Raw genomic sequence first — 25,026 nt, 5'->3', positions numbered from 1 at the left:
TTATCAGTGGGTTTCTGCCCAGTTGGTGTTCGTATGACTGTATACACCACCAAAGAAATTAAAAATACATTCAGAAGTTTCCAGATTGCTTATTTTATCCCTGCCCATATCCCCTGCACAACTAAAAATCTTTTAGAACAGCTCATGAAAGGAGCAGCCAAGATAGCTAATGACCATCACTGCAAAGGTTAGCCAAAAGTTTTACTTCTCAGCATGCCAGCACCAAGCTCATGTCTGAGTAGCTGACCACCATGGAACTAAGTGGCTTCTTGGCCTCAGCGTCACTGTTACCTGCAGGCATCACCTCTGCTGATCTGTTAGTGCTAAAACATACATGGCAGCTTAAGGTGAGCTGTGACTGTGCTGGTTCTAATGTGGGGATAGCAAGAGAAAGACTTTTGGTCCATTGTCAGCATTAGTTGACACTTTAAACTTGCCTATTGTCCTTTTCTGGGTCTGAACAGTCAGCTTCGAACTGTCTGCTCCACAATACATAAATGTTGGCCCGTATTCACATGAATACTTCCACTGAAGTCAGTGAGACTACAGGGATAAGAACTCAGCAGCATGAAGACGTTTGCACAACTGGACCCAGGGTTTTGCCAGGGAAAAACCTAGATAACACAGCGTTTTTGAGTGAACAGCTTATCTGAAATTTTGGTTTAATCTTTTGGCTAGAGGGTTTCTTTTTCAGCAGGTAAACAAATGGGATAAGGTGACAATGACATATTCTCAGCTCTCACTTCTTCAGTGACAAAAATGAAGGGTTTCAAGATACAAACCAAAATCCCTAAGAACACATACATATGCAAGACTAGAAGACAAGACTGAAGAGCATTTCCCCCTCCCTCCCAGTTTAACATGCAGCAATGTCATGTGATCTTTTGGCTGGGCAGACAGTGCCATCACCTGTAAAGCAGAAATGTGAGTTCATCACAGTCCACCCATCAAAAGTACTATGTCAAACAGAGCTCCCTCAAACCTTAGAAGAGCAAACAGAAGAGTACTCACTATGTAGCTCTCATGTACCTATCCAGCCCTTACAATGTATAATGGGGGGCAGTGACATCAATGTACAGTACAAATAATGGACTGTATTTGGGGATTTGTGAGGGTCTGAGAGGTGTTGTCTCTGCTGCACCCCTGAGAGGTTGCTGTAGCAACTTCACCTTGCAGTCTGCAGAGAGTTTATGGCAAATGGTTCTGAAAGTTTTTTAATTTTGTTTTTTTTTTAAAGGCCCCTTAAGCTTGCCAGTCAAATATTATGACTGAGTAAAACACCTCACAAGAGAGGCACTTATACTGAAAAAACTAATGTTCTTAACTGTAACAGCATACATGGCACCTCTACAATAGAGTGAACATTGACAAGTGTTTTGCTGCGATAAGGTCTGCAGGACTGATCCAGACAACATCAGGCAATCTAGAAGAAATATATGGTAACCTGGTGATTTTGGGCTGGGGGAGTGGGACACAGGAAGAGGCATGACCAAATTAAAGGTTTATGACCATTATTTCACAGTGAAGTTAAGAGACACTAAAATAATCTATTGCATTTAAAAGTGGAGCTACATCGATGTTGCCTTGAAAGGCTAAAGATCCACCACAAATTTGAAAAACAGAGACAATGAGTCAAAGTACACAAAGCAAGCATAGAACATTTTGACTTCTCTATGATTTTAACATTAACCTCATACTTAAAACTGTACCTATCTACAGGGCCTGATCCTCACATCACAAGCCCATTTCTTGCCTTTGGCTTCAATCCTGAATGGCTCCGCTATTGTGGACCCCTGAACCCACGTGGAGTCTCATTGTACACTGTGCTTGCAGGCATGTACTGTTACGCTAACTCTAGGAACGTAACCATTCAAGTTTGTAGTAAAACGATGCCCTCTGCTGGATTTAAGAGAAGCTCTGCCACTGTATAGTAAAACATAAGAACTAGTCCATTTAAAAAGGATATTGGTGAAGTTAAAAACAACTAAAAATAATCAGTGACATGAAGCTTTATTATTACTATAGTGGGTATTTATTTCTATAGCATTCCTACTATAGTTTGTGTATGCAAGGACACTGTGACTTGAAATCTAGCCAGTTTATGAAATGAGTAGAGGTAGTTTCAAGTGCCCCTGGTGTCAGTTCCCCAACAAAGTTTTGTGGTGTTACTATTGTATTTTTTTATTTAAAAATTGTTTCTCTCTTCCCTGTTGCTGTGTGTGAAACAACATCAGTGAGCATTTAAACTGACTGACTGGCTGAATAGCTCTCTATTGGGAATCAATGTTGTTGACTATGCACAAATTACCATCAAATACAAGAAGTAAATAAACTTAAAAAAAAAACATTTGTTACTCATTTCTTTTTCTATTACAGTAGTTTTAGGTGTCACTTGTAACAATAGAAGGCAAAACATACTCCAACAAATTGTGATTTTTAAATTGATTACCCCATTAATGTTAATACTTAAAAGCGTTTATAATCTTTAACCCTTTCCAATTGTAGGCTTGCATTGAAATAAAGTTATTCAAGTCATCCTAATCAATTTCATTTCCCAACAGGATCAGTTAGTTTGGAAGGCAAGTCAAAACTTTTAGAGCATCTCATAAGGAAGAATTATTGGGGGAAAGTTACTGACCTAGATTATGGCAAACCTTGGATTAAGTCCCCTCTGAATGCTATAGGAAATTTGTCTGGGTGAGCTTTCTAATGTCTATACTTTAATAAATGCAACTGAGAAAGCAACTGGAAAATACCTTACACCTCACAATTATAAAAATATGGAAAATAATCCAGAACCTGGAAAGATATGTTTTTTTTTCTTTTTTAAAGGAACTCCAAAGTCAGGTGAGAGGAATGAAATGATTGTGTGCGTGCATGCACATCTCTCTCTCTTGCGCTTTGAGCACAGGATTAAGAGTAGAACTAATGCTTTCTCATTCTGGGTTCATCCATGTGTGGAGGTGTTCATGTCCCTTAGGGACAGATTTTTAAAAGGACACACACAAACAAAACCAAATGTGCAATTGCCCACATAATCTGTGTAACCATAACTGTGTCCCCAAGCAGGCATATTGTTGTGGCTGCTTTATGTGCCCCTACACTTCTGTTCTTTTGAAACCTCGCCCTTAATCTCTGTGCTTCAGTTCCGTACTGTGAAATATTTATAGGAGTCTATAAACAAAAACTAAACCAACCAAACAAAAAAAAAGTTAAAAAAAAATTCAGGTTTCAAACTGAAGTTTGAAATATTGAAGTTAAGGTTTCCTGCACAACCTTAACTCTTCCCCTAATTATTTTCATCAAAGATTTTTCCTCTCTCAGTGCCCACTGGAGTCAGTTATTACTGAAGAAAATACCTCTCAATTTATTCCATGATGGAAGGCATCAGAGGACCCTTCACATCAGGAAACTTGGATTCCAAGTATGCCCAGGGCATAAGTGAAATAATTTTGATGACTTCAATCTGCACCTAGGTATTTATCCACATTATTAAATGCCTAAACTTCAGCTCAACACTAAGTCTATGTTTTTCCAATCTCAGGATTGTCCTGCCAAAAAGGAGGCTCAAGGTCAGGCTTGAGATGCATTTGTAGATCTTTAAAGGTAGAAGCCTGTTCAGCTTGCCCACCTCAAATGCTCAGCTTCAGACAGTGTTATGCAGCCTTATTTCATGAGCATGAAAAGTCAGTTAATGAAAAAGGCATCCATAATGTTTTAAAATTTGACCAAGACCAGATTATGAAGAAAGGGGGAAAGATTATAAAAAGCTGACAGGTAGCAGTTAAAATTGGTTATTTGTGAGAGCAGTTTATACAATCCCTTCATGAAAGAAGGGCACTTATGCAGAGGGAACTTGTTTTACTTTAGTTGCTGGAGGTATCATTCACTTTCACCCTCAACTCATTTCCCTGAGATATATTCATGCATTATTTATGTTATGCCTTTCAGTAGCATAGGTGTTGGCAGACATTAACAGAATCCCTTCTCTCAATAATTAATTACCTGAATCTGCTATACCCATGGTAGAAGCATTAGCTGCTGAATCAATTAAACAGACAGCATCCCAGGAAATGTTTTATCACTGTGTAAAAACATCAACTCCACCACGAAAAATAGGGCATTTCACATCTCAGCTACCAGGGCCTGTTCTAACTTATTTAATTCAATAATATGACACTCATTGATTTCAGAAGAAGTTAGATCAGTCCTAAAGTGGTATTCATGTCAACAAACTCAGAATATTGTGCAGGTAAGAGATAAAAAAGAAAATCATGCAACTCATTGTATTCGGAGAAAGTATCATAAATCAGTACCATCTAAGCCATTTTGGTTTGCTCTTTCATTGTGATTAATTCCTTGAGTACATCAACTTTGTCTAGATGGCACCTGTGTAAATTTTATACTATTTTTGGTTTTGCAAACTTTTTCTAATGACAAATTTTAAATACAATAACTTATGTTTATTTGCCATTATGCCTTATATTTTTAATGCATGTGGAATTCAAGGTTGTAATACTTGGTTTATAAAAGATTTTGCTTTTCTGTTATTTATAAAAGAGTATCAAAAGTTGGGGGTTTTGGACTATGCTATAAACTACATAATTTTAAGTCATAGCCATATAGTAAATCATAAAAATTGGCGATTGCACCTTAACAACATACAATTAGTTTCAAGTGAGGATGGGAAGAAATAATCTTTCAATACTATACATGTATGATGGGGGAAAAAAATTATGTATGCCGTTAGTTGTTTGAGAGATTTATAGATGAAGCAAGACTGTGGAATTCCAAAATATAACCATGTTTTAGTCTAGCAAGATTAGTAATAAAGTTGGATGTGGAACAAAATGAAGAATTTTTAAAATGAGGAAATAAAGCAGATGACTTGCAAGTTTATACGGTCGTATTATTCAGTTTAATAATGCAGTACAACTTGGCCAAGTTAAGGAAGTCTGTTCTATTTGGTTAAACTTCATCAAATTTAATAAACTGTATTGATTCATTTACAGACTCACAAGGCATAGAGAAACCCACGCACCATAAAGATTTACATTTTCAGTTAATTTCACTCACACTGACTGTTTGAATCTAGAGATCTCTTTAGATAATCTTCCCAACCACCATTTATTTGTTTGACCAATGTTGACAGACTTTTTTTTTAAAAAAAGCACAGGAACCAAAATTGCACTGAAATGTCCATGTATCTCACCATTACTTTAAGCATATGGAAAGAATGATATTTCAGACAGCAGACTGTGGTAATTTGCCAATGCTGCTTTTTAAATGGTATTAGGCTGCAGCTACTGTATGATGTTGGCAGTGGATAAAAATGCATAGGAGTCTTTTCTAAGTGCTTGCTCTATCAAGACTTCCAATGAAATGCAGGTAAAAGGTTCATCACATTGCAATACAGTTGTGGTAGCAAACCCAGCTGTGATATTTCTTAGGGGCATCATCAAATTAACCATTTTCAAGTACACAATTTGGTTTATATCTATCTACACAACAGCTAGCAATGTCATCACAATGGTGTTTTGCATCAACCACTTATTTTCCTTTTGCTTGTCTGAGTGCATTCTTGGCAGCTATTGCATAGGGCCTGAGAGTTGTCACCATCTAGAAAAGGGGTTCTTTTTGTAAGGGCTTCTCACCTTTCTCCCAAGGATTATGGAATTTCTTATGTAAATCCCAGAATCCATGGGCTCAGTGTTCATACTGACCATTTCCCAGCATGGACACCTGACATCAGTTTAGGTGGCTGTATCCTAAAGCTTCTGGAGTTTGCTGTTTGACAGCCTGGATGCATATGAGGGCAGAAATGAAAACAGCATTCAGAGCCTTCTGAGGTGGTAGAATGAATACAAGCTAGAGGTAATGAAGAGGTTCGTGTCTAGCAACACCAACAAGTGAGCTGCAAGGGCAGATTAGAGCTGGGGCTGGAAGATCCACTGATGGGACAACGTTGTGACTGTCTGGAGATTCAGTGCTCAAGATACCTACAGAAAACCAATCTCACCTTTGACTTTCAATGGATGGAGCTAAATCATTCATCTATGTCTCTATAGATGCAATTGCACAGTGGAGTGTAAACAGATTATAGCAGGGATGGGCAAACTTTTTGGCCCGAGGGCCACATCTAGATGGGGAAATTGTATGCAGGACTATGAATGTAGGACTGGGGCAGGGATGCAGGAAGGAGTGTGAGATGTCGGAGGGGTGCAGTGTGCAAGAAGGGACTCAGGGCAAGGGGTTGGGGCACAGGAGGGGGTTCTGGTGCAAGGGGGTGCGGAGTGTGGGAGGTGGCTCAGGGCAGGAGGTCGGCGTGCAGGAGGGGTGTGGGCTCTGGCCTGGCACTGCTTACCTCAAGTGGCTCCAGGGTGGAAGTGGTGCGCAGCACGGCTAAGGCAAGCTCCCTGCCTGCCGTGGCCCTGTGGCGCTCCCGGAAGTGGCCAGCATGTCCAGCAGTGGCTCCTGGGAATGGGGTGGGGTGGGGCAGGTGGCGCCGCTGCATGCTGCCCTCGTCTATAGGTACCACCCCCGAAGCTCCCACTGGCGGCAGTTCCCCGTTCCCGGGCAATGGGAGCTGCGGGGGGCAGTACCTGCAGGCAAGGGCAGTGCACAGAACCCTCTGTCCCTCCTTTCCCTAGAAGCCGCAGGGACGTGGTGCTGGTTGCTTCTGGGAGTGGAGTGGGGCCAGGGCAGGCAATCCCACAGGCTGGACTGAAAGCCTTATCTGGCCCAAAGGCTGTAGTTTGCCCTCCCCTTGTCATAAACAGATAGTTAAGGGTTAATGTCTCTTTTACCTGTAAAGGATTAACAAACAGGGAACCAAACACCTGACCAGGGGACCAATCAGGAGACAAGATACTTTCAAATCTCGGTGGAGGGAAGCCTTTGTTTGTGTTTTTTGGGTTTGGTTTTGATCTCTCTGGGTCCTGGAAGGGACTAGACGTGCAACCAGGTTTCTTGCCAATCTCCCTGCTACAGTCTCTCATATATTCAGAATAGTGAGTATTTAGTAAGAAAGGCGGTTATAGTCTTTTGACTGATTTTTGTATTTGCAAATGTGTATTTGGCTGGAAGTATTTTAAATTGTATTTCTGCTGGAGGAGGCTTTTTCTTCAGTTTCTATAAGCTGACAGACCCTGTAACTTTTACCATCTAAATTGCAGAGATAACTTTTACTTTTTTTTTTTATTAAAAGTTTTGCTTTTAAGACCTGTTTGATTTTTTCCCCCTTGTTGAGGCTCCAGAGAATTGAGTCTGTACTTAACAGAGAAGGGGAAGGGAGGGGAGAAGAGTGGAATTCCTTTGTTTTAGATTCATGGAACGTGAATCTGTCTATCTCTCCAGGAGCCCAGGGAGGGAACACCTGGAGGGGAAGAGAAGGGAGGGGAAGTCTGGGAGAGGCAACGGTGAGGAAAGGGGTTTACTTTCCTTGTGTTAAGATCCAGGGGGTCTGGGTCTTGGGGGTCCCCAGGGAAGGTTTTGGGGGGACCAGAGTGTATCAGGCACTGGAATTCCTAATTGGTGGCAGCTTATCAGATCTAAGCAGGTAATTAAGCTTAGAGGAATTCATGCTGGTACCCCAACTTTTGGACTCTAAGGTTCAGATTGGGGAAAGATACTATGACACCCCTAGATTACAGTCTATGACAGAACTTTTTAACACAGAGAAGTCCACAATGGAAAACAGGCTTTGCACTGTAGTCTTTCCCATGAAAGGTATGGGAGGTAAGGTTTGGAAGGATAGGTATTAAGGAACCATTCCCATTAGCACTGCATATTGTGGAGATGGGGCATGATTGCAACAATTGCGTCCTATGCTAACATCTTCCCTGTCACCATATAGTCATGTTTCAAACTGTTGTGTCCATTTCTCCTATTGCCAGCACTGCTTCACTCTAGCCTGTCTTTTTCTTAACCTCTTCCTGCACCTTTCCACTATGGCCTGCTGGCAATCACCAAAAACTACATTGTGGCCCATATTATGATTTTGGTCTATTTCCTCTGTCTCAGGTTGATCAGGCTTCAACAAATTTTCCCTTGAAACAGTCTCCAGTCCCTGTGATGTGCTATACTAACACAACCATCAGGGACAGGAGCTTGGCTTTCATTTTAACAAAAAAACAGCAGCACTGGGAGGCATTCAGCATGAATGTTACCACAATCTAGAGACAGTTGGCTACTTTCTATAGGTGATGTGAGAGCCATTGCTTTCCTACCTTATACCATGACCACAGCTTTTCTTTTTATATGTACACACTTTCAGACACATCTCTTTAATATGCTGTTCATTCCACTAAATGACACCAGTGTCAGGCCTGATACTTCTCATAGCAGAAACTGAAGGCCTCAGGACAATGGTAAATCATCGTTTAAGATTCACAATAGATTGATCTCTCTGATTTTGGCTCTAGTAACCACAGTATAGGTAGCAGGGAAGAGCTCATTTTACAGGCTACTCAAGCAAGCAGGCAACTGTTACCTCATGTTATAGAGCTCATCTACTTGCAGGATACTAGGAAACCAAACTACTGTGCTCTAATCATTAAAGGCTATAGAATGATAAGTGCAGTTACGAAACAAGCTTATAGAGCCTGGGTATCATATAGAGTCTCATTAAAGAAACATGCACTGCTTGTGACCTTGCTGCATAAACTAGAAGAGGAGCAGACTGAAGTTTTTTAAATGATCACTGATAAAGGCAAAAGATAAGATATTCATACAACTGAGCCCGCCTGAAAAAAAAGTCACAATTAACTATTGCTAATCACTTCTGACAACACAATCAGACTATACGTTTTTGCATTGCCTTTGCAGAGATAGCAGACTGATGTTGCATGCCACCTTATTTACACTCTCACTGGTCTTTGCTCTTCCCACACCAAGCATGAAAGACTAAAGGAACAAGCAAGGATTCTCATTTTTATAATGCACTGTGAAGAGAGGAGGTTGGTACAGAATTAGAGATGAAATTACTTATTAAATGTCTGACTGGAAAGGTTATCACCAATGAAGAAAAGCTCCTGGGCAGATACGTTGTAAGGCAAAAATGGGGGGAAGGATGGTTTCTTCCTCTGTAAATTGTCATCTCAGCAGCATTATTCATCTAAGAGCAGACACCTTTCATTTGGACTCCACAACCGTGCAGTAGGGCAGACCAAAGAGCAAGGGTGGCCCTTTCTGCATTTGCTTACCTGCCTTCTCACTCTGCACTTCGTTAACACCACAATAGGAAGTCCCTGACAGCATTTCTTCTGCAGGAGCCAGTATGAATACGCTCCTCATCTCCAACCTCAATCCAAGTAGGTTTACCCTTCAGTTCCAGCAGATCACCCAAACTTCCATGGGAAGGGAAGAGAAGAAAAGAAAAGAAGGAAAGGAAGACGAACCCTAGTCCCGATAGAAGAATTAAAAGTGAACTTAAGTGCATCTCACGGAATCCTCAGTCCCAAGAGAACAGCATACAGTGGGGATCACAGGGTCCTCACTTCTCTTCCAACTGGTCTGCACATCTCCATATTGTGGCAAAATGGCAGGTTTTCAGAAATTAGACTCACTGAGATCAGCAAATCAAATGACTACGGCTTGCATTTTCAATTATGATTATACTTTGAGCATTTAATTTAATCTTTATCCCACAAACAATGCTGTAACCACACACCTATTTTCTGATTTATGGAGATGGAGATATCAGAGAATGCCCCTTCATGTTCTCACAGTATATAATCTTTAGACTTTAATAAGGATAGGAATGAAACTGAGTAGAGAAACAAAATCCCTTGAGACCACTTCCTAGAAGGAGCAGCAAATTTGGTATTTGAACAGAGTTCTGAGCAAATTAAGAGTTCCTCTGCTCTTGTTACAGTGAAACCTGCACTAAGGACAGCCTTCAGTTAGGCACTCCTGTCTAAAGCAACCACTGAAAGTACCCAATGTTTCCGGTGAATTGTTAGACTAACAGTAGCCACATTATTTTTACTTGCATGGTAATTGAAGACAATTTTTAACTCTTCATTTAACTTCAAACATGTACATAACATTACTATTGAAGTAGTAAGTGGAAAGACTACGTACATTTGACCAAGTTAAAAGTTACTGTAATTTATTTGCATTTGATTATGAAAAATTACAAGATTTCTTATAAAGCTGATAGCATAAGGAGTCAGATTGTGCTTTAATGTTGTAAGGTGCCACAAGTACGCCTGTTCTTTTTATGGATATAGAGTAACACGCCTGCTACTCTGAAACGTACCAGAACTTCGAATGTGAAGAGATTTTTTACATTCCATTTCAGTGAATTATTTCATAGTTAGCACTGAATGAATCAAAAATCCAATGATAAAAGAAAAGAACATCCAACATTTTCTTAAAAGTAAGCAGATTAAAATTCAGTACGAGTCTGATTTGGAGTTTAATATTTCATGAGTACCAGCAGATGTCAGCATAAACCCATGAAGTTAGCAACAGCAATTTTACATACAACCAACCAGAAATCTGAAATCTTAGTTCTACAGCTACAAACCTCCTGAGTTCACATCATTTACTGGAAATGAAAATACCTATGCTACACCAGCATTTCTCAAATGCAGCCACAGCCTCCTGGACTGTTATTAGGGCGGGGGGAGGGGGAAGAGCTCGAAAGTACAAAGCAGTGGCCCTCCCTGGTGCTCCTGGATGCACTGCCTTGGTGTTGGTTACTGGGGCCACCAGCAGGGTTACCCTCACCCCTGGAGACACCTGGGTCACAATGCTGGAGAAGCAGGCAGCCAGTGACTTCCTCACCTTCCCAGGAGAAGTAGGGCTCAGGCTTTGGACTTCAGCCCTGAGGTTGCAGGGGGCAGGCTCTTGCCACGGGGCTTCGATTCCAGCCCTGGGTTCCCAGCTGAGCAGCTTTGGGCTACATCCTCCAGCCATGGAGCTTTAGGCTGCAGCCCCCTGCAGCCTCTCTTGGCCCTCCTCCCCTCCATCAAGGGCTTAATTTGTACCCAGGCTTGCTGGGGCTGAGTACGTCTGCTGTGAAAAGTGATACTTGTATGTTTGTTAATATCACTTTCACAACAGGCTTATTAGCTAGTAAAAAATAAATTACAATGATTTGGACGTGTATATTTATTTTTTCCTAAAGTTAATTAAGTATTTTAGGGAAAAGTGTGAGTGGTCACCAGCAAAAATTGGTGGCCACACTCTGAGGCCACCAAAAAATTTGTCCTGAGAACCCCTGTATTAAACAGCAAAATTACATGATTACAAAATTTTACCAAGACAATCCTTCAAACAGCAATAGTTACATGGCATCCTTGAGCAAAATTTATGCAAAATAGTCCAAAAGTCTGACAAAATAAGTCTGAAGCCTCAGTAAGACTATGTTTCTATGTTTCTCTTATTCAAAAACAATGCTGTGTTTAACTGTACAGCTGCTAGGTCTTACTTGTTAAGGATTTATTAGCATTTCTACTATAAAATTTTATTTCCAGGAGTTTTGTAAAACTCAGATGTGAAATCTTAATTCTGTCTGAAGCTAGATATAATAAAGTTACTCTTGGGTTGAAATTATTTAAACCCAGTTGGTTTGCACAGCAGTTTGACTATTTTAGTCTAAACAACAGAGGAAAGACATTTGGACTATTTTCAGCTGCATGTGTAAACCTTTACCTAAAAAAGCCATTAAAATATGCAGTTCAGTCTACTGTGGATTAGCCACGTTGAACTTTCATTTACTACAGAATTAACTACAAGTCTATTTAGAAACCAAAGATGATTTTATAGTAAAGCAGTACATCAAATTATGTCAATGCACTGACAATTCCAAAGAACATGAAAAAATGTTTACGTGTAAAACTAGATATTTAATCTGGCAGGTGGTTACAGAACTATATCACAAAGTAGTTTCTTTATGCTATGATCCCCTGTAGCAGCTGAAGAGAGAAGCGAAACAGTGAGAAGCAATTCCATCATAGGCTTGTGATAACAAATGTTATGGAAGTCACTACAATCCAGATGCCACACATGCACATGGCCACAAACGTAAAGTATGCCAGATTCAGCTTTTGCTCACTCAGTTCAGTTTAGGAAGTGGGTTGAAAGATGGCTTTGCTCTTGTCCACTGCTGAACCAGTCCCCAGTGGAAGAGAACAGCGTTCAGGTTGTTCTACATTTTGTCAACTATCCATAGTTTCAAGGGGCAGCGTCAGCAACTGGCCATAACCAGTATCCTGGCTGAGGACAGGGCGGTTGGGGCTGTAACAGCATTGTATGGGGATGTCTACATTTACCTCCGGAGTGATCGATCCAGCAGAGGTTGATTTATTGCCTCTAGTGAAGATGCAATAAATTGACCGCCGAGCGCTCTCCTGTCGACGCCGGTACTCCACTGGAGCAAGAGGTGCAAGCGGAGTCGACGGGGGAGCGTCAGCAGTCGACATACCGCAGTGAAGACACCATGGTAAGTAGATCTAAGTACATCAACTTCAGCTATGTTATTCATGTAGCTGAAGTCGCATAACTTAGATCGATTCCACCCCCACAGTGTAGACCAGGCCTACGATTCTAAGCCACTTTAATTAATCTATTTAGCGAGAATCTGCAAGTGATTGTTTAAGCAGGATGCACAGAGTAGCCATAGCAGGAAAGATGATCTAGCCTTCTCAACTGGAATCAAAGATATTTTTAGCAAATGTGCTGTAATACTCAGGTATCTTCAAAAGAAAGGCACCCTTCCCCCACCCGAACAAACGAAAAACAGAAGACAAACCACAGCTAGGTTACCTGGGAAAGATCTATTTAAACAATGTGTTGCTGAGTCCTGCCTCCATACCTGTGCTCCTGTCATTAGGAATCAGTTAGTTACTGAGTTTTATTTCAAAACCGAATAGACACAGTATGTGTCAAGTTTCATTCAGGAAAGGTTTTGGTTTTTTTTGTTTGTTTTTTGTTTTTTTTTTAAGCACACATCCCAGTTATCAAGTTCCAAAACAATGGGTTTGTACAAGTAGTGCTGACAGTCTTTATACCTTTGGTGTTAAAGTCAGGATTTTACAGTGGTGCAACTAGCAGAAACTTCAACTGCTATCTGTGAGAGAGCACCCCTAAGTGCTAAATACTGTTAAATAATTAGGACAGAGCTTATTTATATTTTAAAAGTATATTTATAGCAAACCAGTGCAATGAACATGTTGATTTAACCCCTATATTGTTAGATATTTAACTATGTTATAACAGTCCCAAGACTCATTTTATAAAATACAGCATTTACTATTTGTTATACACTTGCTAATACTGGTCATGATTGCCACTGCTTACATTTTAAACTTAAAAAGAGACTAAATTTCTTTTTAAAAGATGGTGTTCATGTTTGTTTTTACTAAGTCTTCAAGGAGAGAGGTGAGAAAGGAGAGATGCATGGAGAAAGAGCTCTCCCTACAGAGCAGGGCATATGCAGCGGCTAATCCCAAATTTCTTTTAGCCCTTAACCAGCCACTCAGTTTAAAACTCTCACTGAACAGTCAAGCACTGCATTGTTCCATCCCTTTTTTGCTGGTTTGTATGAATGAGTACAAGGTGGAATGAAGTGTGACAATACACAATTAGTATGAGTAAGAACCTTTCTAAAACCATATCAACCAATGAATTTGTAAGTCTGAACAGACTGTTCATCTGTGTTATGATAGGTTCCTCTGATTTTTCATTAGACCATCAAATTCTGTATTGGAATGCAACACAAAAATTTATAAATTAACCCACATGCTTATTGCGAATAATTTCTCCTCCTTCTATCTCAATTTGTTCATATAACCACTTGCGATCACAGCGGCATTCAGCTCCACATTTGTTGGAACCACACTTGGGACAAGCATAGAAGCATCCCAGGCAATCTTCATCAAGACAGTCACAGAGGTCCATCCCACTATAAAGCAGAAGTCCCTGGCTATCATAGACTTTACTCTTTGCTGGGATTACTTGCCTGTATAATGAAAAACAGTTGTTACTTGCAGAATTCACAACAGAAGACCTTCCAGTTTACTTGATTACAAATAGTTAGCAATGGACGAAGAGAGGAATTAAACTTTGTCAGCAATTTTCTTGTGCTGAAAGGTTTAACACCAAGCCATTCTAAAAATTACACATACTTCACTGCTTATTGCCAACCACATACATTAAAACCTTTGAAAACTGGAGCCACAATTTTTGTAGCTCATTTGAGCAGATATTGTTAACAGGAAGGTTCTCAATCTCTTCCTTACCATCATTCCATATTAAGCCACTTGCAATTCAGTTTACAAATACACAATAAAATAATCTTTTGCAAGAGGTAGAGCTGCATTTCAAGAGACTGTACACAACAATATACGATGTACTTTGACAGCTGAGGAAATATTCCTTTTACACTTTACTCAGAGCTTATGTCTCAGTTAATTCTAGTCAATCCAAAAAGTGAAAACAAAAAAAGCCAAGTGTGTGTGTGGGAAAACCACATTAAAAAAAGCTGAAGTTGTGGGGTCTTGCCCAAAATGATGGATAACCCTTTTCTAACTTGGAAGATTTTTATTTATTTTTATATATATAGTTTTTTTATGCCTTAGAAGTGTGACAAAAATTATACTGAATTTAGTGCAATGAAAGGTGATTAGTCGCATGAATATTTCCCTCTCATAAGGCCTGCATTATTTGGCTTAGTTTGTTTTGCCTACCATCACACTTTACTTTGCACAATAATACATGGAATTAATTGCTACGTCTACATTCAGTCAGTTAGCGTTGCCACGTTTTAACTAATATTTTATTCTATTCTGGTTTGACAAAATATTTTATTGTAATATTCTATATATTGAAACAAAATTAACAGGTTACCTCAAAAATGAGATTGGGCTATATAATAAAGGCTTAGTTCTGTCATCACTCCTCCAAGCTTTAAAAAAGAAAGAGAATCCAAACATCCCAATTTTTAAACATGAACTAACATAGTAAACAGCCCACCTGTCTGAATTAACCGATGTGCTTTTTGTTTGTAGCCTTCTCTTTTCCCTTTTACTGCTTTCTGGAGCAAATTCAGTCTGTCGTCCTGGATTAGCAAACTGCAAGGACTTCAAAGCTTTAGCTGTTCGCCCCTGAACAAAGATAGAAATTTTCATTTTAAATATTAATACCAAACCAAATCCATAGGAGAGTTGACAATCAAGCTGGGATGTTGTGAAGCCTCAAGTAAATTGTTAAGCACAAAGCTGAGGCCAAGTGCTGCATCTATCAGCAGTGGACTATCTGAATCTTAAAAGAAAACAATTACACGAGGTAACCGTACCACCCTTAGAGATGCAAGTTATATGAATAAATAGTAATATAAGCCTTACTTTAATAATTGTAAGAGTTCTTACTTTCTGGTTCTCACTCACTCTGATCTCTATCCCTTTCCTAATAAGGGTTATCAGATTTTGTTGTTGTTAAAATATAGTTTTGGGGAATGCTCTACAGCTATATGGACAGCTGATTCTAAATTTCAAAGGCTATCTTCTCTTAGAAGCATAATCTGCAACCCAAAATGGTAAATTAACATACTGGTTTTATTCCCATTAAGTCTTTGGTTTTCCATTTCTTCTCTTATAACCTCTGAATACATAAAAGAAAAAAAGTTTCCATCTCCATTTCTTCACATCACTGGATCAAGAAATAATTCTCTCCAAAAGAGTTAATATGTACAGGAAAATGGCTTGTAATTTTAAATATTAAACACATTTACATCAGCTGAGTAGTAGAATTTGAAAAACTGTCCCATGATGCCACTAAACTTTTGATGAGAATTTTTATAATAAAAAGGAGATCGGACATGTTCCGGATAGCGCCTCAGATAATGACAAGTCAAAATGCAGAAATTCCTAAACCAATTCTATTGGACATTGAGGATATACAGTAAAACTAATAAAAATAAACTTTGTGCCATATTTCTGAAATAATGTATGTACATAAAGGGAGGATTCCTTCCTACCAATGAGTTTGTCTTGTTTACCTTCTAGACAAGTAACACAATAAATCATTTTGTCAAGTTCAGCAGTACAAATATGCCAAATTTAGTACAGTAACCTTGTAGGACTGAGACCACAACATCACAGACTCAGTCCACCATAAACAATTCCAGCCAATTTTTTGTGGTAAGAATGATTTCTGTACAGTATGCAATACTGAAAAAGTCTGCAATTAATGTATCATTCAGATTTTGTTTGATTAACTAGGGGTTCTCAAACTGTGAGTCAAGACCCCAAAGTGAGTCACGCCCCCATCTGAATGGGGTTGCCAAGGCTGGTGTTGGCCCTGGGCTCCAGGAAGTCCCAAGCCCAACCCCCGCCCCACTGCCCAGAGCTAAGGTTACATGCCCTCCACCCAGGGCAGAAGCCCTTGGACTTCAGCTTTGGCCCCGCCCCGGTGGTGGGGCTCGGTTTTTGGTCCTCTCCTGGGGTCGTGTAGTAATTTTTGTTATCAGAAGGGGGTCACAGTGCAATGAAGTTTGAGAACTGCTGGATTACACAATACTTTAGTCTGACAAAAAAGCCAGCATTGTACAAAAAAAAATTTACAAACTGAACATTTAGCAGCACTATGATTTAGGCTATGTCTACACTACGCAGCTTTTAGTGACACAGCCGTGCCGCTATAGCCATGCCGCTAATAGGTGCGCAGTGTAGCCGCTGTTTGTCAGCTCTACTCCCAACAAAGTGCTGTTCACACTGGCACTTGTCGTCGACAAAACTTTTGTCTTTCGGGAGGGTTTTTTTTTTTTTTTTTTTTTTTAAAATATTAATGACAAAAGTTGTGTCCTTCACTTGCCAATATAGACATATCTGAGTCTAGACTAGGACTTACAAGCATGTTAGTACAGGTTAGCTAACATGTTCTAAATAACTACTGTAGACAGGCAGTGAACACTTTATCACCTGCTAAGCTAGCGGCATTAAAATCCCGGGAAAAGTGTGATCTTTTAACAGGATCAGTTTAACACATCAAAAGTACATCCAGCCTTGTCTACACTAGATTTTAGTAACGTGTTAGAATTTGTTAGCTAGTAGCCCAACAAGAGACCTTTACGCACATCTACGGGGGAGCAGAAACCTCCTCCCTTTTTTTCCCCTAAAACGTCAAGACAGAAAGTAGATTTTTTTAAAAAAGTTAGTATAAAAACAAAAGAGACTGATAGTCTCCCTTTAAAGTACATACCCATTAAAAGAAGGTTTATAAATATTAACTCTTGTACATTAAAAAAATTAAAAAACTTTCACATTTTAAGGAAACAAGTTAAGAGCTTTCTTTATGTAGGACTCAAATCAAGCCCCACCCCATTAGCTTGTAGAGGTTAGAGGGGTGAAAAAAAATCGATCCATATACATACGTCTGAATCAAGTTTCCTTCTTTGACGATCTTCAGTGTCAACATCCACACTTCCATTGATTATCTGTGTACACTTTGGACAAAGCTTCCAACCAGGTACAAATTGTCTTCCAAACTTGGCACTTAGAAAAGCTGCATCATCTAAGTCGATTGCACGCAAGTTTTTCTTTGATACTTTCCTGTGTATGTTAAATGGGTCACAACATGATTTTTGCAGATCTTCAAATTTGTCAATGTAAATTTTTGCATGATGGAAGCAGATTGTATTGTTCTCAGAAAGAGTAATTCCAGTCCTAAGCTGAAGTAGTAACAGATCGGATGAAGATAGATCTTGCTTAGTCTTGAAGCCAGCATGACGGGTATAGTATATTTTATGACATTCATTAGCAGTATGGAGCTGAATTCCAACTGAACATGGATCCATGTTACTCGATCAGTATAATCTATTTCACTGTTACTTTGCCTAGAATCAATTCTTTGTAGTCTTTAGTAGTTTCTATGAGGATCACCCTGGAGAAAGCATTAAAATCAATCAGATTTGTGCTGCAAATCTTTATCTGTGAGCTTGAGAGACTAGGTTCAAGTGTTAAAAAACCCTAAAATTAAGTTTTAAGAAATATTAGTGTTCTATTTCCTTGTATTATACTTGATAAGGCTGAGGATATGTTGGATTTTATTCAGAAATTAAGCTATAGTATATATTTATAGTCCTTTCAGGAAGGGGGGAGGCTCGTATTCACGTTTATGGTAAATGTTGACCTACTTTAAATATCTAAACTCATCTATGGAAAAGTACAAATTCCAACTGTACTATCTTAGATACACTGTCATTTGGTAAGATACGCACATCGAAGCTAGTTGCAAGCCCAACATTAGCCCTTAAAAGTGTAAAAATGTTTAATAAAAGCTTTGTGAGATTTTCTAGGGCAACACAATGGTGCAAGTTGCATGTGCTTGAAGCCAAAGGGTTAAGAAGCTGTCATAAACAGATAGCTAAGGGTTAATGTTCTTTTACCTGTAAAGGGGTAACACCAGTAATCTGAAACACCTGACCAGAGGACCAATCAGGAAACAAGACTTTTTCAAATCTGGGTGGAGGGAAGTTTGTGTGTGAGTTCTTTGTTCTTCGTCTTGTGTCTGACCCTCTCGGCTCTGAGAGTGATCTTTGTGTCTCCTGGCTTTTTAATCTCTGTTTCCAAGTTGTAAGTACAAGAATAGTAAGACAATAATAGGTTTATATTGTTTTCTTTTGTATTTACATGTGTGTAGTTGCTGGAATGTTTAAATTGTATTCTTTTTTGGATAAGGCTGTTTATTCATTTTTTTTTCTTTTAAGCAAATGACCCTGTATTTGTCACCTTAATACGGAGAGACCATTTTTATGTATTTTTCTTTCTTTTATAAAGCTTTCTTTTTAAGACCTGTTGGAGTTTTTCTTTAGTGGGGACTCCAGGGAATTAAGTCTGCAGCTCAGCAGGGAATTGGTAGGAGGAAGAAGTCAGGGGGAAAATCTTTTTGTGTTAGATTTACTAAGCCTGACTTTGCATACCCTCTGTGTAAGGGGGAAGGGAGATTAGCTATCTCGGTACTTGTGTTTTCCAGGACTGGAAACAGGGAGGGTGGAGTCCCTCTGTTTAGATTCATGGAGCTTGCTTCTGTATATCTCTCCAGGAACACAGAGAGGGAACACCTGGAGGGGAGGAGGGGGAAGAGAAATGGTTTATTCCCCTTTGTTGTGAGACTCAAGGAATCTGAGTCTGGGGGTCCCCCAGGGAAGGTTTTGGGGAGACCACAGTGCGCCAGGCACTCTATAGATTCCTGGCTGGTGGCAGCTTTACCAGGTCCAAGCTGGTAACTAAGCTTGGAGGTTTTCATGCTAACACCCATATTTTGGACGCTAAGGTCCAGATCTGGGAAAAATGTTATGACAGAAGCATTCATATTGAGTTAGCTTGCTTTTCAAAATGCCAGGCCCACTCACAAGTAATCTTGAACTAAGAACATAAACGTAACTTGGAGATATAAATTCAACCAAATGATTTTTTTTTTTAAATAAAGGATTAGGCAAATATATAAATTGGGAAACATTAACAAGAATAAAGTGTACATATTTAGCTAAATATGAAGACAATACTATCAATCTTTTATTTATAGCTATATCAAAAGCCAGCTGTACACTGGAAAAAGGTATTTTGGAACTACTTGAGTTACTGCTTCCAACAAGATAAAAGTAAGATACTCAGCACACAAAATGTAATATTCTAGCAACAATAAAAACTAATATTTAACGAAAAAAAGTGTTTCAGACCCGAACCAATATAAAAATGATGCTAGCAGTTTATGTAAGTGTCTAAAGGTTAGAAAGGTTTCCTGACACAGGACAGTGACTAGATAATATATCTTTTAAAAACAGAGACCATGAAAATCAATTGCATGCATTTTTGCAGCAGAAATCCCCTTGATTGTAATGCTTCAGAGTTTTCCTAAACCTAACATCAATGTTACCTATATGTTCAAAATGTATATTCAAAATGTAGTTACAGTTAAAATATAAATATGAATAAATGAGGAACACATCAGAATGTTACCATTTAGTCACTGCAGACACACACAGTTCACAGGTGTCTTGCACGAGACAGTTGTTTCTAAAAGTAAAAATCCAAAACCAAATGGCTTTCTAGGGCACTATTTTCAGTGAGCATCAAACCAGTTTCCAGTGCACAATTCTATAGCAGTTTGAAGACAGAAGTAAGCATACTACAGAATAATAGTTTTTACTATATTTATTATTCCTGAACATTTTTGTGCCTTGGTTTGTGTATTATCGCAGGCTTTGCAATTAAGCAAAGCTATGTTAATTTTCTGAGTTTTAAAAAAAATTCCATGAGACATACCAGAACCCTCAGCAATAGCATTCAATGCTATGGCAACAGTAAAAATAATAAAAAAAAAAACTTGACACTACTCAAGTGGTTGAGAAATAGATGCGGTTTTCATTTTAAGAGCAGCAAGTTTGTTTTTGTTGGCTATATTTGAAATGCATTGGCTATTTGCTTAACTGATTACAGGCTGCAGCCCTCAATCCTGTATTTAAAGGAATGTATTTACAGTCAAACATAGATCTAAACTCTGCTTAATCAAAATTCTTGGTTATCTGAAAAGTCTGCTTAACTATGTGAGAACTGATTGACATTCTGGCCCTGAAGAGCTCCTAAGGGCTGCATGACTGAAATGGAAGAATTTACCCTCTGTTTCTACAATTACATAACATTTGGAAACCAATGGGGACTTAAGAGCTTTGAAAAAAAATGTTATTCCAAATTTTTTTTATTTAACATATTTTTCTCCTCTCCCTTGTTTTTTAAGGGCTTGTCTACATCAGAAAGTTGCAGCGCTGGTGAGGGAGTTACAGCGCTGCAACTTTGAAGGTGTACACATCTGCAGGGCATCACCAGCGCTGCAACTCCCTGTTTGCAGCGCTGGCCGTACTCCCGTTTTGTCTCGGGTGTAGAGGATCCAGCGCTGGTGATCCAGCGCTGGTAATCCAATGTAAACACTTACCAGCGCTTTTCTTGACCTCCGTGGAAGGAGGAAGCCTCTGGTAATCAAGCTGGTCTCCTTCCCCAGCTTGCTCTCGCGTTCCCGGAACCCCGAGCAAGCAGGTCTCCTTCCCTGCGGTTTGCAGGGGGGTTCGGGAACGCGAGAGCAAACCGGGAAAGGAGACCAGCTTCGCCGCGGTTTGCTCTCCTGTTCCCCGAGCAAGCAGGTCTCCTTCCCTGCGGTTTGCAGGGTGGCTCCGGGAACGCGAGAGCAAACCGGGAAAGGAGACCAGCTTCGCCGCGGTTTGCTCTCCCGTTCCCCGAGCAAGCAGGTCTCCTTCCCTGAGGTTTGCTGGGTGGCTCCGGGAACGCGAGAGCAAACCGCGGCGAAGCTGGTCTCCTTTCCCGGTTTGCTCTCTCGTTCCCGGAACCCCGAGCAAGCAGGTCTCCTTCCCTGCGGTTTGCTGGGTGGCTCCGGGAACGCGAGAGCAAACCGGGAAAGGAGACCCACTTCGCCGCGGTTTGCTCTCCCGTTCCCCGAGCAAGCAGGTCTCCTTCCCTGCGGTTTGCTGGGTGGCTCCGGGAACGCGAGAGCAAACCGCGGCGAAGCGGGTCTCCTTTCCCGGTTTGCTCTCTCGTTCCCGGAACCCCGAGCAAGCAGGTCTCCTTCCCTGCGGTTTGCAGGGGGTTCGGGAACGCGAGAGCAAACCGCGGCGAAGCTGGTCTCCTTTCCGGTTTGCTCTCTAGTTCCCCGAACCCCGAGCAAGCTGGTCTCCTTCCCTGCGGTTTGCAGAGGGGTTCGGGGAATGCGAGAGCAAACCGCGGCGAAACTGGTCTCCTTTCCCGGTTTGCTCTCCCGTTCCCGAACCCCCCCTTGAAGCCGCCCAACAGCGCTGCAGTGTGGCCACATCTAACATCACTTGCAGCGCTGGTTGCTGTAAGTGTGGCCACTCTGCAGCGCTGGCCCTATACAGCTGTACTAATACAGCTGTAACTACCAGCGCTGCAAAATTTTAGATGTAGACATGGCCTAAGAGAGCCACAGAAACTGACCAAAATGACTGACTACAGTAGGCAAAACAACAAAACTGGCTATAAAGGAAGAACTATCAAGTGAACAAAGTAAACAAATTAGATAATACTTCCCCTGCCAATATTTTTGAATTGTTAGAATTTTACTGTTTACTTTGAGCAATAGAAAGTGATTTCTTCCCTAGACAGAACTGATCTTTGACGGTGTTCCTTTAAAGTCTTATGGCTGGTATGTAAATTGTTGACTTTTTGTTTTCAGAACTCATCAGCTGAAAATATAACAACTCAGATACTTGTCAGGGTTTATTTTAGTACATGCTGCACTGATCAATTTCTTAAGTATGGTAAGATTTCCAATCTTTTTTTTAGCTTTATTTTGCTAATGACCTCACTTGTAAGATTAAATATCAAAAAGAATTGCTAGACAAGTATTCTTGTACTTTACAGATTACATTTTAGAGTGAATCAGAACAACCATAAAATCAAATATTTACATAAAATATAAAACATTTAGTTCTATGGCCTTTACCAAAAATCTGCTTTGGGTTAAATTTAACAAACAATGAATGATTCTGGAAGTGGTGTAAACTGCATATGGGTAGTCTAGATTTGACTATGTGCTGGAGGAAAAAAAAAAAGTGTTTGTTTTATCCTTCACTATGTGTGTATGCCTGAATGATTCCTGCCCCTGATACTTTAAAAACAGCACATATTACACAGTCAATATATAATTAAACAGGTTCCCAATTTTGCAGATGCATTCAAAAGTTGAATACTTGGAAGCTGAACTTGAAATAATAAAGTAGATTAATACTATAGAAGTATTTGCAGTTCACCTGCATCCATTTTCCTTAAAATGAAACTTCCATCCAGTTTTCAAATTGCTGTTCTTGGCAGGAACCCACACTAATGGAGGATTCTGCTACCTGAAGCTCCAGCTGTGCTCTGCTTTGAGAAAGCACCTTTTAAATGGGACACAACGGTGCATTCAACAAGAATACTATGTGGCATTCTATGTGTATGCCAATGAGTCACATATAAATCAAATGAATGAAAACTAAACGTATTGTCTTATAAACTTTGCATTCAATAAGAATACAAAGTTTATAGGACAATAAGTTTAGTTCTCATTTCTTTGTTTTGTGTGTGACTCGTTGGCATACATGTAACCGATGGATTTCCAAACTGGAAAAATGTAGTATATACAATTCTTTTTAATCTAGAATAGTGCAAAAATGAAACAGAACAAAATTTCACACAATAAATAGCAGAGCTTTTTTTGTTTTGTTTTTTAAATAGCTTGAATTCACATCTCCAGGATTTCCTAATTGGCACTTACTGCTTGAACAGTGCAAACCCAAACAGATCAAAGTGATGTGTGACAAAAATGTTCAAGGCACAATGAAGCACTTGTGTAAGCCAAGCCAAGAACACTTGGAGTAGTACAGTGGGAAAGCAGGAAACAAGAGCTGAAAACTGAAGCAAAGGTGGCAAGAAATGAAATAAAATTAGACTGATAGGACTGCATTATGAGGAGAAAATGGGAGAACAACCAGAAGTTGCAACTTCAGGTTGTTCCATTCCCAATTAGACAGAGATTAGGCATGTCAAATTGCTGCTTTTTATTTACAGTAGAAGAGCATGTTGCTCATATATATCCAAACAGTGGTACTAGTTATAGCCAGCTTTATTAGATGTTTGAAGTTTTACATGCTTTAGTTTTGAGACAACATCAACCACTACTTTTGACAAATGCTACTTAAGCTGGAACTTTCAGTTATCTACCTCAACATACCACAGTACTGTACTACCAAAGTCGGCTTTATATTGCATTTGACTCTTATTTTATCACTTAGATGCACGGTTGGGGAAAATCAGTGATTTTAGAGTAAACCGCATACAAAGACAAAACTTGGAGCAAAGCAAGGTTTATTAGAGACAAAATCACACAAGCACTGCTGGTGACAGAGATGTACATTGTAGGCAATTCCATAATACAAGACCAAGAGATCAAAGTTAATAGCAAGTACATTTAAAAGAAGAGGAAATACACCTATGCGCAGCCTGCTGCAGAACAGAGCGGTGCAGACGCTGAGGCCTGGTCTACCCCGGAAACTCAGATCGACCCAGCTACGGAGCTCAGGGCTATGAAGAAATCTACCCCCGCCCCGACTGCAGCCACGCCACCTAGCCCGGGTGTAGACGCAGCTAAGGGCAGCCACACTGGGCCCCCCGGCTCCGACTCCCCCATCCCGCGAACCTTCCACCAACCCCTCCCCCGCCGCCCCGTACCTTGCCGTAGACTTTCTTCCGCCCTTGTGCCGCCACCCCGGAACCCGACTCCCGAGTGCCCCCCACCAGAGCCGCGGTACTAGGGGCCGCCATTAAACCTCGCCGCGCACCACAGAGTACCGAGCCCGCCGGGAAGGCTAGAGAGTCGCTGCCGTGTAGCGCGCCACACACCACCCCCAGAGAGAGGCGAGTGGCGACGCCCACGTGACTACGCTACTGCGCAAGCGAAGCGAAGCTGCGCCTGCGCGTTGCTTGCTTTCGCGGGGAGCCTGGCCGGGCGCGAGGGGCTCGGGCTGCAGTCCTCCGACAGGGAGTCGGAGGCGAGTCCTGCCCCGCCGCCAGAACCCAGCGCGAGGCGTCCTGCTGGCGATACCGTTCGGGGGCTCGTGACTGCCGAGCCGCGTGGGGGATGGGCGGCTGCTGGCCCAGTTCCCAGGTTGAGGCCGGGGCTGCCTTGGTAACCGCCCAGCAGAGCAGAACCGGCGGCTTGGAGCAGTTCGGCGGAAGCTGCGGCGCTCGTCTGCCCTCCCGTGGGCTTGTGCCGGCCGGACCGCTCTCCCTGCCCCGCCGGCAGAGCTCTGCCAGGCCTGCACTGAGAGCGTCGGGCTTGTCCCGGATGGCGCAGGAAGCGTGTGGCTGGTCAGGGCATTCGAGCCTGGCTGGCAACCCGAAGCTTTGCTCTGGCATCCCGTGCAGCAGTGTGGCCCTACAGCCAGCCTGAAACAATAGTGCCCAGCCCAGAGCTGGGAACTGACCTGACCCACTCTTCTTACTTCTCCAGTGT

General features: G+C 40.9%; 1 protein-coding gene and 2 long non-coding RNA genes across 4 annotated transcripts; 2 read left to right on the top strand and 1 right to left on the bottom strand.

Moving 5' to 3' along the window:
- Positions 1 to 1,001: 1,001 nt before the first annotated feature.
- Positions 1,002 to 16,732, top strand: LOC115650374. Its single transcript, XR_004000076.1, has 3 exons — positions 1,002 to 1,014; positions 3,955 to 3,959; positions 16,230 to 16,732. It is a non-coding gene; the product is annotated as an uncharacterized LOC115650374 (long non-coding RNA).
- Positions 12,857 to 24,330, bottom strand: ARL14EP (ADP ribosylation factor like GTPase 14 effector protein). Of its 2 annotated transcripts, XM_030560225.1 has the most exons (5): positions 24,243 to 24,297; positions 22,787 to 22,895; positions 17,381 to 17,889; positions 14,983 to 15,113; positions 12,857 to 13,969 (listed from the first exon to the last, which is right to left on the bottom strand). In XM_030560225.1, the coding sequence occupies exons 3-5, from the start codon at positions 17,801 to 17,803 to the stop codon at positions 13,741 to 13,743; spliced, it is 783 nt and encodes a 260-aa protein (XP_030416085.1). In that variant the 5' UTR covers positions 17,804 to 17,889; positions 22,787 to 22,895; positions 24,243 to 24,297; the 3' UTR covers positions 12,857 to 13,740. The 2 variants fall into 2 exon arrangements, with proteins under 2 accessions (XP_030416085.1, XP_030416084.1); XM_030560224.1 differs by lacking the exon at positions 22,787 to 22,895 and having other exon boundaries at positions 24,243 to 24,330.
- LOC115650373 lies at positions 18,474 to 24,209 on the top strand. The gene is made up of 4 exons (XR_004000075.1): positions 18,474 to 18,581; positions 19,534 to 19,609; positions 22,210 to 22,294; positions 23,250 to 24,209. It is a non-coding gene; the product is annotated as an uncharacterized LOC115650373 (long non-coding RNA).
- Positions 24,331 to 25,026: the final 696 nt, after the last annotated feature.

The sequence above is a fragment of the Gopherus evgoodei genome, chromosome 4, assembly GCF_007399415.2.
Source record: "Gopherus evgoodei ecotype Sinaloan lineage chromosome 4, rGopEvg1_v1.p, whole genome shotgun sequence".
In the NCBI taxonomy this organism is placed as follows: Eukaryota; Metazoa; Chordata; order Testudines; family Testudinidae; genus Gopherus; species Gopherus evgoodei.
Note: the sequence above shows the minus strand (reverse complement) of the source record. Positions and strands in the feature narration are given on the sequence as shown.